Below are 15,802 nucleotides of genomic sequence, written 5' to 3'. Positions count from 1 at the left end.
AGCAGGGTTCAAAAAAAAAAAAAGAATTAGAGAAGTTCACGGAAAATAGATCCATCAATGGCTATTACCCAAGATTCACAAGGAGGGTGTCCCTAGCCTCTGTTTTCTAGAAGCTGGGAATGGGTGACGGGATGGATCACTTGATGATTGCCTACTTTGTTCCTTCCTTTTGGGGCACCTGGCAAGTATGTGGAAAGTGTGTTCAGTCCTGAAAATAAAACTGATCAGACACTAGAGATAATTGGAGACACTTTGATGAAACCATATTCCATTAGAATAGTTACATACTGTTGAAATTGAAACAGTTTGCAAAATTTGGTAATGTTGCCAGAATTTCATTTTGATAGAGCTGAAATAAATATTTGTAGCATTTTCCTGTGCAGAGAATTTCAAAATTGGCAGTTTTTGTTCCTAATTAGAAGGAAATGAGATTTTGAAATCCCTAGATCCTTCTTCAGACGCTATATCCATCCTTCAAACAGCTCTGTCAAGAGCATAGGAAGCAGTTCAGATAAAAATCGATACTTCAAAACCAAACTCAGGTCTTCATTTGCAGTCCAAAAATAGTTCTCTGAACTTTCCTAGAATGTTTACTAATTTTCAAGCCACTCACCACTTCCAGATGTACCAAAATATCACAAGAACAGCTGCTCTTCTGGTAATTCTGGCCTCGCCAAACTCCTAAATACACTAGAAAACTCCTGAGAAAGCCAGAACTTGGAGGGATTTCTAGCCTGATATCTGAAGCTCATTGCTCTGGTAAGCATCTACCTTTTTGAATGATGCTCCAAAATAAATGAAACTGCCAAAGTTTTGGAGGTTTGCCCGCTCTTAAGAATGATATACTGCTGCTATGGCTTTCTGGACTACCCCTGAGTACAGGAAACAAACAATGGCAGCAAAATGTTCCAGAGGGCCTTTCATGCATCTGTTTTTCTATGTATGTTTTTTTTCCCTGTAGACCCTCCTCTTTCTCCCCATCCTTTGTTTTAAAACACTTCCAATGTTCAGTCAACCTGGTCTGTATATTATTCACTTCACATGAAATGGCACTGTGTGTGTTGGCTATGTCCGTACATTTGATTTTTAAACAATCTGAAGTTCCTCTGACCCTGTTAATAATAGCTCTGTTGATGAGGAGGGGGTTGTCTTCCAAGTATATTATAGGGAAGCATTGTTGGGAATGTTTTATTTTCAGAACTGATGCCCTTTCTTGCACTGATGCCCATTTGCTCTAACAATGCTGTTAGGATCTGGAGCCACTTACAGTTTTATTTATGGCCTTGGTTTTGAATCACAGTTAAAGTAACTTTTCCAAATGTTTGGGTTTTGTAGGCGCCATCCAAATGTGTCCCTAATGTGGAAAGCTTTGATTGTATTTAGCTTCTCCCTACGCTACTACCTTAGTGGTCCATCTTATACTAGTGAGTGTTGTGGAACCTATCCAGGGCATTAAATGCTATTGAATACTCATGAAGCATGTGCCCAGGGAGAGAAAGAAGACAATTGTTCCTTGAAATATTTAGCATCTGATGAAAGAAACTTTTAACAGGCTAAGGTGTACATTTCCGTAAGATATTTCTCCAGGTGCAAAAAAGAATTTTCTTTTCTGTTTGGATCTCAGAATAATATTTAACTGAAAGACAAGCCTGATTCTGCATGTCTTTTAGGCATAAAATCAAATATTTGTGGTGCATTAGGAGTAATGCAAATGTTTTAATACAAGGAACACAGACACACACCCTCTCCAGCTGACATAGAAGATAGAAAGATGGAGTATACTTTAAGCTTTGTATTTCAGTGGAAATCCAAAATATGTGAGTGCCCTTAATGGAAACAAGCCAATCTAGTTCTGTTCTCTCATCTACCAACATCTTTCAGTAAAAAGACATCTATGAGACTTGTGATGCTAAATAAATATCATATGCCATAGCAAAAATAATAGTCTAGTGACGTACTCCCAGAGTTGCAGAATCCTATCTGTCATTCCACAGAAGTGTTTCCAGAAAAAAAGTTAGTTCTTTCTGGAAGGTAAGGACTTTGTGTAGTGGTGTTTGACAGAGGGATAGGAAAAGCCATGCAAGAGCTAAATTGGCTACCGCCCCTCTAAATCAGTTTCTTATATAGATACCCCCTAAAATTGTGTACTTACAAAATAGCCCCCACTCCAGCTTTCCAAAATAAAAAGTTTTCTTGCTGCTGTTCATAAAAAAAATCTCCCCCGCTTCCCGCACCCCTCCACTCTCAGTAACTCAGCTAGTATGTGACAGTGTTTTAATATAATAGATATTTCCACCCCCCTTTATTCATACTTGTCTGGCATCGCAACACGATGCTTCATAGGAGACAAGAATTCAGGAGCAACCTTGGCAAAGGCAGTCTTAGAACTAGACCCAGCCAAGAGCTCTAAAAGACTGAAATAACTTTTAAGGACCAGATTATAATTTTGGATGCAGTGGTAGTCTTTGAGTCCTGTGCACATCAGAAATCAGTTTGGCTGGTAATGTCAAGGCAGTAGGAAGCCACATAGTTACACAATGACTAGAGGCTAGTTGTGGCTCAGCACAGGAGCCACAAATGAGATTGGTTACTAGGAACTGGAGAAGCCACTGGAGTTATGAGTTGTGTGAAACCTTTAGAACTTTTTCCTTTGGTTTTGTGAAACTTTGAGTTTTGCAAAAATAATTTTCCCCTTTAATTTAAGCCCTGGGGTTTTTTATTTCCCCCAAGGGAATTTTAATTGAAGAATGTATTCCTAATTAAATGGAAGCAGACAATAGACTCTTGTTTAAAAGCAAGTTTTGCTCTGCTTCTAGAGCTACCAGGGAAATCAGTTTAAAACAAAAGACAGCAGCACAAAACTCCTATTTTGCCAGATCCAAACATAAAAATTGATCCTCAATATTGTCAATTTCTCTTCTAAATCTAGAGTGTTAGATGCTCATAAACTGAATGAGGGAAAGTGAGTTTTACTATCCATGTAATCACATTTTTAAACTGTGGCCACTGGCTATTGATTCTACATGGCCCAACTTTTATCTACAACACCTGAGCTTTGATTGTCAGAAGTGGTGAGTGCATTCAATTCCTACTGAGTTCAACTGAAATTTTTGGTGCCCAGTTCTTGTGAAACTCAGGGCTATTTTGTGTCAAGTTATATACCTACAATCTATGGTCACTTTTTTAAATGATGGCCTCTGTCAGCTATTCTCCAAGCCATGACGTTGGTGGGCTGCTTTTGTTTGCCACATAAAAAAGAAATAGGTGATGTGTTGCAGTAGGTTTAAAAAAAAAGCACTTCCCTTCAGTGCCCATATACACATACTGGCCCAAACACCATACATCCAGTTCACACACTGCAACAACTATTAACATTTCTGAGATGTATTAGAAGTGAAAATGACTCCCTTTGTGTCAGTTTCTCAGAGAAGGGTCCCTGATGTATTATGACAAAGTATAAAGAACACATAACTAAAGAAAAATAACTATCATATTGATACTCTGTGAACAACAAGCCAAATGGCTGTAAGGAAGAATACAGAATGATTTACTACTGAGCTATCTGTTGCTGTCATACTTTCCATTTTAATAAGAAATATCTCCAAATATTTTGTAGGAATAACAACCTCCTCACTTCACACCATCACCCCTACCAAAACTTAAGAGCCAATGTTTATTTTTATGGGAAATTTTTCAAGATTAACATTTTCTGTTTCCAGACTATGTGCATCTAGGTGTGTGTTACCTATTTTATGGAATAAATGGTTCTAATGTGAACAATTCCATGTTTGCTGGCCATTTCTGTAAGAGCACATCCACAGAGTGCTATGCAGAACTGGCTTAGGTTCCCTGCCTACAGGAGTTTGCACCGTTGTAACTATACCCAGAGCTCGTTGTCACCATTGAAAAGCCCCAGTGTAGATCAAACCAAAGCATCAAGTTTCAAACTTCAATATTCCTCTGGAAGCATAGGTTCAAATTTCATCAGGATTGACTCTGCTCTTCATCCTTCCAAGGTATAGTTTATTTGGGGGAGGGACATCTTTCAGGTGAAACCAAAGTCATATTTACCTTACATGGAGACATTACATTTTCGTAACACAGAGGTTTGCCCCAGTCTCCTTGGCCAAGTTGTCACTTCCTTCACTTCAAGAGAACTGCTATCCATCACTCCAAAGATGGCTGCATTTCAGTGACAGTGTATATATCTCGTGGTAAAATCTTTTAGGGTTCTTTGGGCTGAAAGCTATTGTTTAATAGATGTTGTTTTGTGGAACTAAGACAGGTAGCCTTTCTAATTCATAATCATTTAAAATGTTTATAATAGGCCAAAGAAAGAAAACAAAGTATTGGTTTCTGCAAACATTGTTCCTGTGATCAACTAATTCAAATTCTAATGTGCTTTTGAAAGCAAACTGGGAATTCAGTTCCAATAATCATCTTGTGCTGTTTTGTTTTCCAAAAAACCAATTGCTATGAGAGGACAAGTTTAAAAATCTCTTTCCAAGTGGTGTGTTAGTACTCCATGAGTAAAAAGGATAAAGTCCACTTGATTTCATCTGTTCTGTGCTTGCAAAGAATGTCACACTATAAAATTCCTGGAGTGAATTTTTGTTTATAATATACAAATAATTTTCAAAAAATTGGACAGGGTGGCAAGATCCCTTCTGAAGAATTTCAGGTATGAGCAATATCCCCCAAATTCATGAAAATATCACTGTAATATTTACTATCTTATAGAAACACTCCTCGTCTGAAAGGCTAAGATAAAAACAAAATATATCTCACTTTGCAAACCTCCAAATGGAGTATCTCTTCACCAAAACACTTAACAGCCTGCAAATGGGTACTCTGCCCTTCATGTTTATTCAAGCACTCATTTAAAAATGGTTAATGAATATGTATTTATTTTACAGAGTGCATTACTTATAGTTTTACAGACACTGCAACCTCTACAAGAAGATTGAACTCGGCTATTAGCTGCAAACCTCAAGTCCTGGCTACAGAGGTGATCCTGGCTTATTTAGCAATCCTAATAAATTAGCTCACCCATCCTTATACATAGTCCCCTATTTAGCATCTCGGGCCCCAGAATAGCCAAGGAGGGCCAATTCACATAGCTTTATAATTAAAAAATGGTCAACCAGAGATGATCCACGCATTTGGAAATGCAGTCTGCAGTGCAATGTTATTCCACTGCAGCATAATGAAGGCAGTAATATTAGACTAAAGTTTTGTGGAGACCCACAGGGAACTGCCCTGGAGCTAATCTGTTTCCTCGGGAAATGCGAAGGGTATAACTTTATGCAGCATTATCAATGTGTTGGGGGGTTGTGCAGTGTACACAAATGAAGGCAACCCTGGAAGACTTTTCACTCGACAGTAGAGCCAGGGAGGGGTTTTTGTTTCCCTTCCATCACTCCAGGATGGTCTCTGAAAGGCTCAGAAAAGCGCGCCGGGAGCAGCGCTTTGCCCGCAGAGAGGAAAGCGTTGGCCTTGCCACTAGTCAACCTGTCTGCCTACCTGCGCTCGGGCTCGACTCGAGCGCTGAGTTCGCTACTGAGTCGTTTTCACTCGCACGCTTTGCCCTTCGCCAGCCGGCTTCTTGCGGAGTGGCTCCAGCGGGGGTCTCCCGCCCCAGCCCCGGGTTACAAGCGAGGGGGGCGCAGACGCAGGACTGTCTACAGGCAGCGCCCCCGATCTCTGGCAGCTGGAAAGGAAGGGGCTGTGTATGTTGGGGGGGGGTCTCCTTTTCCCTCCCCGCCGCGCTCGGCACACGCAGCGATGCCTCAGGCCGGGTCCGCACGGATGGGCAGGAGGCAGCTCCGGTGCTCGCCCAGGTGCAGCCACCTGGAGCCGCCCAGCATCCCTAGGAGCCGGGCGGTTGGTGCAGCCTGCCCTGGGAGGGGACAGGCGTCGTTGTGTTCTGGGGGGAGCCCCGGGCGGCCCCGCACCCGCTCCCAGGGGGGCCCGTGGCTGGGCGCCGCGCCTGCCTTACCGTGAGCGCGGAGAACTTCTGAGCCGGCACCAGGAGGAGCAGCTCCGGGAGCAGCAGCAGCAGCGGGAGCCGCATCCTGCTCCGGAGCCGGGACAGGCGCAGAGTCGCTGCTGGCGGGGGAATTTCTTTGGGCTCTCGCTCCCCCCCGCCCGCGTCTCTGGCTCCTTTTCAGTCTCTCCTGCGGGGAGGTCCCTTAGCCTCGGGCTGCTTTCCCCACCCCCTGCAGCGCGGGGCTGGGGGGCAGCGCGCTCCCTCCCCTCGCCTGCTGCTCCAGCGCTTCCCACCCCTGGCCGGAGAGCTGCCTCCCCCGGCTCGGGGCGGGCTCTCCCGGGATCCCTGGAGCGGAGGAGCGGCCCTCTGCTGCGCTCGCCACCGGAGGGGTGGCGGCAGCCCCGGAGCGACCAGAAGACCACGGGAGCCCAGCTGCCCCGTCCCCCTAGGGCATCCCCGCGGCTCTGCGTGGGAATGCTGCCTTGCCCTGCTCCCTGGCCCCAGCCCGGCCGCCCGCTTCCCTTCGCAGGCTCCCGGCTCCTCCACTGATTGATGAGCCCGGCCAGCGCAGCTCCAGGCGACCCACACCCCGGCCCCACAGCGCCGAAGGGGGAAATGGGAGGGAGCGCGGAGCTGGTGGTGTCGCTGGGCAGCGTTCCGCGCTGAGGTTTGCAGGCGTTGCTCGGAGCCTGACCTGTGAGCTGCGGTGGGGTCACACCCCCGGCTTGCTCCAGGGAGCGCTGCCCCCCGGGCTGGGGAGCATGGAGCAGCTCCCTGGGTCATGCTGGCTGCCCCGTTCCCAGCCGCTGGCCTCAGAGGACCGGCCCCTGAGCTCCCTGCCGCTGGGAACATCGTTCTGTGGACCACGCCGCTGATCTCTTCCAGCCTTGGCTGCTCTTACACGGCTGGGAGGGGGCGCGTACCTGGCTGCTCCCCACCCACCGCTTTGCTGGTTTCGAGCCCAGCGAGGTACCTGGCGCTCATTGTACGTGCAAGGCCTTGGACCACAGCGGGGAAGCGAGCAGTTGGCCAAAGCGTTTCTTGCACTGATGTTGGTACGTGCTTCTGGGGGGAAAGCCAGCGTAAGGGCTTGGTTCGCCTACCCGCCTGTACTCGAGGAACGCCTGATGATTCAACTAAAATAACAGAGCGGGAGCTTTGCATTCTCGGGGGTTATCTTTTGGGAACCGCATAAAGGAATGTTGTTTATTATCTCCCAATAAAAACCAGCAGAGGATTCCTTACTGAGGCTTGGGGACAAGAATCTCTTCCCCACCATCTTTTCCCCATGCAAGCAGCGGTTCTCAGAGCGCAGATATCTCCTTGCGCTGGACCAGAGAGACAATAAGCCGTTTACAATGACAACTGACCGCTAGCATCCGCAGTCTCAATATTTTAGGTATTGAAACACATATACGATAAACAAAAGAACTACCTTAACCTAACACTAGTAAGATTGCAAAATCAGGTACTCAAAAGTGATGAATAGCCACAATTAAGATTGCCTGTGCAGATTGAATTCAGTCCCCTTTTGCACAGAATTATGATCTTTAGCTGTATTTTCACATACTATTTTTTCCCTCAGAACACTGCCTCACTGAGTGCACAGGATAGGTGGTACTTAATTAATGAGCAGCCATTCAATGTTTTATTTTCTTCCCATTGTTCCAGGTGTGGCCCAGAGACTTATTGTACAGTACTGCAAGTTATTCAAACCTTGCTGTGCAGACAAATTTACTAATATTCTCACGGACTTTTCTATGGTGGTCATCACTCTAGTATCTAAGGGCTTGTCCATACTTACCTAGAGATTGATCTTCCAGAGTTCCATTTAGCGGGTCTAGTAAAGACCAGCTAAATCATACTCAGAGGGTGTCCCAGTCTACGCCAGTGCTCCCACTTCTGTGAGGAGTAAGGGAAGCCCCTTGGCCTACCACTGTGGGGATGTCAGGGAAACTCGAATGAAGGTATCTTGACTCCAGCTAGCTAATTAGTGTAACTGGAGTTGCCTATCTTAATTCAACCTTCCCTTTAATGTAGCGATTCCACAGGCAAGAGCCTTTTTTACCACACAGCTCTTATTTGTCCTCAGAGCAGGTTCATCCCGTGAACTAAATGAAGCAGGGCTGTGGGGAAAACAGCTTGTAATAATATAATTAAATAATGTATGATGATGCACATGGAACCCAAATTAAAGTTGCACAGACAACCTTAATTCTGATATGTCCTAATTTGTGAGTGCTTGCTTTTTGCAATCTCAGTAGTGTTCTTTTAATCAGGATTTTGTGTATGTGAGTTCCAAGGTTTTTGAAAAAGCAAACTGAAAAAACAGAAATTTCATCATGTGTCATCTTCCCAGGGCCACATAAAGGCATGGGTTAGCCGGGCAGCTGCCCGGGGCACCAACCTATGGGGGGGGGGGGGCGCCTGATGTCAACTGTGAGGGGCGCACAGCGCCCCTTATAGCTGCCATCAGGCACCACGCGCCCGGATCACGGGCTGCAGCAGCTCCCAGCAGCCACCCTGCAGAGGCCGCCCAAGGTGGGGGCCGCATTATCCCCCCCAGCAACGGCCAACAGCACCCTTCCCCTAGCGGCTGCGGGGCCCTTCTCAGCCCGCCCCCAGCGGTCCCAGGCTGAGAGCCAGCAGCGGTGGCCGGGCAAGGCATATGCGTCCTGCCGCCATCAGCTCTGTGCACCCTCCCCCACGCGCTGGGCAGGGGCTGTGCCGCGCATGGACCCTCCCCCAACCCGGGGTGCAATTAACCTGTCTGCCCAGGGCACTGGAATGGCCTCAGTCCGGCCCTGCATTTTCCATTTGGGTCATCACCAGCGCTAGAACCTTTAGAGGGACCAAAGGCTATGTCTGCACTACCAGGTTATTTTGAAATAAGTTATTTTGAAATAACTCACAAAATAACTTTCAAAATAAGCTTATTCCTTTTAAAAGCAAGACTTGTTATTTCGAAATAGCAGGCTTACTAGTGTGGATGCTCGCCTTTTTACTTCAAAATAAGGGGAGTTATTTTGAAATAACTCTGCGGTGTAGACGTGCCAAAGACCTCTGCCACTTAAGCTAAGGGAGTAATTGATAGCAGTAATTGGTCATCATCCTCCGGGTGAACCAGCACTAGAGAGGGATGAGGCACTTTGCCAGTGGGCGTCACAGATATTTGCTGACAGCAGAGGAATGATGAGACTCTGGAATCTTGTGTTCCATTCCACACTTAGAAGGGGAAAGAAATTTCATGGGCACAGACTCCTCAGCTCATAGCCCCCTAGCACAACATCTTCCATCCTTGTCCCTTCAAACCTGTATCAGGTCCCCGATCTGTTTCCCACCCATGGTTCCTTCTCCCAGCACCATTCTCATCACCCGAGTTATCCCAGTCTCCATTCTTCAGACTTCTGCTTGGAGTCTCAGATTCTTTGTCCAGCAAGCCCCAGTTTTACCCCTCCTCCTGGTCCCCATCTTCTTCTCCAGATAATCCCAGTTCCCTCCCTCCTAGCTCCTTGTGCAATCTGTCCTTTTCATCCCTGGTTTCCAGTTACCACCTCTACCCACATTCCCCTTCAGCTCAGGCTCCCAGTTCCAGTCTCCGTCCTTGGGCTCCTTCTCCAATGCATGTGTGCTCCTCCCCCAGTCCTTGTCCCAGTCTCTTTGCCCATCTCTTTATCTAATCTCAGTCTCACCTATGGCTCTTGCCCCTCCTTTTTTTCCTCTCTGTCTTCCAGTCTCCTTGTCCAGCGAGTTGCAGTCCCCCTTCTTTCCAGGCTGCAGATCCGGTCAACCTCCCTGTACCAATCCCTGTTTCCATCTCCTGTAGCTCCCTGTCCCAATTTCTCTCTCCCCACTGCCAAACTTCAGTTCCAGTTTCTGCCTCCATCTCATACCCAGGCTTCTTGTTCCAATCCACTGTGCTAGCTGCTCCTAACTCCCTAGCCCCGAAGTCTTGCACTTGTCCGGGTCGCCTCTGCATGCTGAGCCCAGCCAGCTCATCATTGGGGAGCCCTAGATAGAGAAGTTTCCTGCTTTCAGTTCAGCCGTCCAGATGCAGGTGGACCTGTGAGAGGCCAGAGTTGTAATTGCAGGGAAATTCATACTCCGCTCCACATGAGAGCATGCTCAATGCCTACAAAATCGTCAGGGAATTTATCTGCCAAAATCTTAGTCCCTACTGAGCATTTTCAGACTGCAAGTTTTCAAAGATTTTTAACTTGGACAAAATTGGCCACTTGATGCAGAGGTCTAACACAAAATCATGACTGTCAGATTTCAAGTTCCTGCTCTAAGAAATGGAGGTGCAAGAAATTTTAAAAAAAGCCATCCATTTCTTTTTTATCATAGACAAATGCATTTGTCCTCAGTCTGGCCTGTAGAAATGGCTGAGCCATTTGGGCTGAAATTTTCAAAAATAAAAAATTCAGCCCAGTCAGATACCTGATATGGAATGTTTCGGCCCAGATACATTTTGACAAAGTTCTAAATAACTGAGAGCAGTTGACTTAAAAACAACATTAATTTCTGGTCATCTCAAAATGAAGCAAAAAAATCAGTTAGCTGCGCAGCTCTGAATTGCGTCCAGATCTGCTGAATCCTAGTCTTGTTCTGTAATCACAAGACAATGCTTTTCCTTTCTTTCCCTTACCATTTCAGGACTGCCCATTCAGAAAGTGTTAAAAAGCAATACAAGATGCTTAGGCAAGTGATCCCTTATGACACTTCCTGTGAAATATAATAGGAATGAAACCAGTAAGAGTCTATAGGAAATCCCTTTTAATAGGATTTCAAAGAGCATGAATGTCTTCCTATGGAACGTTTCAATTAGCCCATGTAAACTAATATACCTACTATAGAATTCTCTAAGCTGGTTTAAAAGACAATAGAAAGTTTAGCATTCTATATTAAATTCTGTAGCTGTGTTCCATGAAGGATGGTGATGGGGACATGAGAAATCAACCAGTGCCAACTGTGGAAAGGAACCAATTGTTCATTTCTTAAAACTTAAGAATCACAGGAGTAAAATACCTTAGGCCACCATGGTGCACTGAAATCATGCAGATGGACCTTGGTTGGTTGGAGCTATACAAGGGTGCAGCAGGCAGTATGTATTTCTTGATGCAAAACTCAGGATTTAGGGCTTGTCTGCCCTGCGTGGCAATTCAGACTATGGAAGTGTGAATGGCAACATGTGCCTAAGTGTGGGCCATAACTTCCCCATGTGGATGCTACTGGCACAAAAGAAAGGCAGCCCTTTTCAGAACAGGATTATATTAATGCAATCTAGGAACCTTCTAGTTCATGCTCGCGGAGTCCATCCGAGCAAATTATAATGTAACACTTTGGTGCACAGTACTATTCACACAGCCCAAGTCTGAAATGTAGGGCAGTGTAGACATATCTTGAGTTGGCAGGAGATAGTGTCATTAATTCTTCAAAGCAAGGAGTTTTTTTATGCAGGTTCCCAGCATAACCTTTTAAACAATTATAAAGCAAGCTCAGCTTCCTTGCCTGTTTCTCCAAAAGCTAATGCTTTCTGTAGATTCATTTGAGGAATAACACAGGCATAATTATTTTGCAATATGTAAGACATAAGTGGAATTAATATTATAATTCTAATAGGTACTTATTGTGGCAATTAGAAAATGTATACATGTTTACAGAAGCCAGAACAAATAGTATCATATTCTAAAACAAAATATGGCATTGTGCTGCTGTTTGTTATGTCTTAGGATGCATCTGCAAAGCACGCTTACCTCAAAATAAGCGACGCAAATTGCATAGCTTATTTCAAGGTAATTTTGAAATAAGGCGCTATTCCAAAATGTGCCTTATCCCTCGTGCAATGAGATTTACAGGATGTCTGAGTAGCAAACTCATATTTTGATATAACAGGATTGCTCCTAAGACACAGAATAGCTATTTTGGGATAACTCTGGTATCCCGATATAGCTCCACAGTGTAAACATAGCCTAAATGACTTGCCCAAGTTCACACTGGCAAAACAGGGAATTGAACCTGGTTTGCCTCCCGAATCCTAGTAGCCACTAGACTACCCTTCCTCTTGAAGGGCATTTGTTAAGCACTACTAATTTGCTCCTTACAAAGCCATGCCCTGAAACCCACTGAAGTCAATGGAAAGGTTCCTGTGACACTGAATATGAAAACTTCCCTGTGAAATATGAGCAGAATTTGGCCTAAATGTCAGTTGTTTGTGAAATAGTCTTTGCCTTATCCTCTTCATATAGATTGATATATTTTATGTGGGTGATTGATCTAAATTGTAACTATAAATTTGGAAAAATATTTAAATGCCTCTTTGCGTTCCTACTGGCTTTTATTGTGGACTTTTAAAAAATATTGTATATTCAAACTTTGTTTTTATAGGAAGAAAGGCCTTTGAAGCTATGCTTCAATGTCTTTTTTGCTCTAAAATAGTTAATACCAAATAGCGTTTTACTGAGTCATGTTTTGTGACATAAAACATTTAGGATGGCATTTTTGAAGGGGCTTGTATTACACAGAAGCTTAAGTCTTGTGTTCAGAAGTTACTAAGCACATGAGGCCTTGTTCTTGCAAACTCTTATCCACATTCTTAATCTTATTGTGGTGTGTAGACCTTCTGAATTCATGAGACTACTCATGGAAATAAAGTTAAGCTTGTGTAAGTACAAGTTGGACCTCCCTCATCCGGCACCCTCAGGACCTGACCGGTCCTGAATGAAGGGATTTGCCAGACCAGAGGAGGTCCCTCCCAGCATGGCCTGTGTGGTCCTGCTGCCCCCGGCTAGGGCTCTATCCTAGCCCTGCTCCTGCCTGCCACTGACGCACAGAAAAATCAGTCAGAGGCTGCACACAAGTGAGAAGCGCAAACAAACAAACAAAAACCCCTCACTGCTGTGGCCCCCAACTGAGGAGAAAGACACTCCCCACATTCCCTTTGCACACCAGAACTTAGGGGAACCCGGCTAATAGATTTTGTGTGCTCCAGCCCAGCAAGGTAGCAGTGGGAACTAAAATACCAGTTTGGGCTCCCCAATGCTGGGGGGAACCCTGAACCTCAGGGGCCAGATTCAGACAAGCTGGAGGCCACATCTGCCCCGGGCTTTTGGTTCCCCACCCCTGCTCTAGGAGAGAGCCTGATTCTGCTTGGTCGGTATGATTTGAACAGTGGTGCTGCTCTGTAATTGGCAGGATCAGCCCCTACAACACCACACCAGAGTTATTAACGTGCTCTACCTGTATCACGAGAGGGTATTTTTTTGTTTCTCAACGGGAGATAGGATACTTGTGTGACGGCGCGATGGGGTTTCCCCATCTCCTGCACCCCGAAATGGCACAAACAGACTGCACCAGCTGGTGTAATGGAGGTTGTTTATTGCCTCTCCAGGATACAGCACAGCACAGATGTAATCTGGTCACAGAGCTGGGCTAGGATGCCTCAGGCCCCCTTGAGATGGGGGAGACTGGGCCCCTAAACTCCAGTCCCTTTCCCTAGGCTGTCTCCTCCATGCTTCCAGCCAACAACTCACTAACTCTCTTCCAGCCCTCCCCCCCAGCCAGGGCAGCATCCACCTTCCTTTGTTCCTCTCCATGGGGGGTGTCTGGTTCAACAAGTTTGGCATCACCTTTGCATAATGAGGTTTTCCCTGCTGGGTCTTGCTCCAGACAGCACGGGTCACCACAGCCCAGCAAGTACCCCCACTACGTCACAACTTGCTACATACTTTCTGATAGATGCACATTTTTGTCACCACTATTATATTCACCAAAACGTAAATTCTTCTCTCACACCAGTGTAAATCTGGAATAGCTCATTTGTCATTGGAGAGTTTCTTCATAGCACCTGTGTGCAAACATAAGTTCACTGTGACTAGCATCAGACCCTGGAAAATCAGTCAATGGAAAATTTAAAAGGCACCTGGGATGGAGAGAGGAGAACTATATAAAACATTCCAAATTCAAATTGCTGCCGGATATACTTTAAAGAAATGTGTCATTCTTTACAGCTTTGACCCTTCTCTATGAACAATCTCTTTGGTCCATTCTCCTGAATGGTCTCACCAACTTGCATCTTTACTTCTAAAAAATGGCAACAGATGCACAATTTGCCAGGAGCACTTGAGAGCATGGACCACACAGATGCAATTCATGCAGACAGAAAACTAATGAAAGGTGATACTGTAATAAAGAAACCTTTTAATTACACAGAACATTCCCCCCACATGCTGCCCACACACTTAACATTCTGGTCCACTCTCCTTTTTAGCGCTAAGGTCAACGTCGATGGAATATAAGATATGTTGGTATGAACAGGGCATGCGAGCAGATGATGTGAGATCAGAAATTCTTTGCTTAATATCACATTTATCTAAGAAGTGTTTATTTGCCAAACCATAGGGTGAAATCTCCATCTAGCTGAAATCAATGAGCGTTTTCTCATAAACTTCAATAGGATAAGGCTCATTAAATTAAAAGATGGAAGGGAACTCTTTCTAGTCCATTTTTCTGCCAATGAAGGATTTTTCTCTGGAAGACAATTTCTAGTGCTCTTTCCAGTGTTCTTTTAAAATTCATTAGCAAGGGGTGTCTCCCACTTTGCTTGAGAGACAGTTTCCCAGTCTAATAGCGCTAACTACTTACACGTGTAAAATCTGCACCTCTGGGTGCAAAGTACCAAATATCATTCATAAATGTAGCTGTCAGATTTATTTATTTTGTATAATTTAATTTGCACAGTTGTATGTAATTTGGAAAATCATGCCCGGATCAACATGTATTTGTGATGGTGTCTTCACTGTTGTGTATGTGTATTATTCCAAGACATGGAGATTTGTTTAATGTCATCTGCAAAGATATAATGAGAAAAGCATGTTCACCTGTTAGTAAAGTTATAACTGTTCATTGCTCACTTGATTTCAAGTCACTTATGGAAGTTAATTTGGGAGAGTGGGCTTATTGTTATTGTTTGTTTATTTAGAGCACTTTCATAAAGCCCCATAATAGATGCAATAATAGAAACAAAACCAAAAAATGCAGCAATGATTGAAGTGATAAATGGCTTTTTATTTCAGTCTTCTCCAAAAAAGTTAGCAATGATTGAATGATTAACATAGTGAACATCGGTGTAAATGAGCTAGGATCTCAGGCTAATATAGGAAAAGAATAGACAAAAAGTTCTTAGACCATTTAGTTGTTTTCAAGGCAGCAGGCCCTGATTAACTGTATCCAAGAATACTGGCTGAACTGATCTTTGAGCCATTAGCAATGATCTGTGAAAACTCATGAAAGACAGGAAAGATCCCAGAGGCCTGGGAAAGGGCAAGTATTGTATCTATCTATAAAAAGAGGAATAAGGAGAACTCACAAAATTATAGACCAATCAGATTAAGTTCAGTACCCTGAAAGATAATGGAGCAAATAATCAATTTGTAAGCACCTAGAATAAAATAAGTAACAATCAACATGTATTTGTCCAGAATGAATCATACCAAACCAACCTAATACCCTTCTTTGATAAGGTAACAAGCTGTGCATAGGGTAGAAGTAGTAAATGTGATATATCTCTTCTTTAGTAAGGATTTTGGTACTGTCATATATAACCTTCTCATAAAAAGACCCACAGAAATAGAGCCTAGATTAATCTTCTATAACAGGGATGCACAACTTGTTGGAAAAGACTATTCAGAGGGTAGTTATCAATGGTTCACAATCCAGCTGGAAGAGCTTCTTGAGTAGGGTCCCACAGGGATCAGTTCTGGGTCTGATTCTATTTAATATCTTAATAAATGATTTTGATAATGGCAGAGAGAG

General features: G+C 44.4%; 1 protein-coding gene across 3 annotated transcripts in view; it reads right to left on the bottom strand.

Moving 5' to 3' along the window:
• Window positions 1-6,539, bottom strand: part of SMOC2 (SPARC related modular calcium binding 2) — a 174,318-nt gene extending 167,779 nt beyond the window's left edge. The window contains exon 1 of one of the 3 annotated variants that reach the window (XM_075924671.2): window positions 5,999-6,539. In XM_075924671.2, coding sequence (XP_075780786.1) covers window positions 5,999-6,073 — 75 coding nt within the window. In that variant the 5' untranslated portion in view covers window positions 6,074-6,539. The remainder of the gene's footprint in view (window positions 1-5,998) is intronic. The other 2 variants (XM_006121968.5, XM_006121969.5) reach the window with 2 other exon arrangements.
• Between the last annotated feature and the right edge of the window lie 9,263 nt (window positions 6,540-15,802).

Source organism: Pelodiscus sinensis, chromosome 3 (assembly GCF_052426305.1).
Source record: "Pelodiscus sinensis isolate ZL-2025 chromosome 3, ASM5242630v1, whole genome shotgun sequence".
Taxonomy (NCBI): domain Eukaryota; kingdom Metazoa; phylum Chordata; order Testudines; family Trionychidae; genus Pelodiscus; species Pelodiscus sinensis.
Note: the sequence above shows the minus strand (reverse complement) of the source record. Positions and strands in the feature narration are given on the sequence as shown.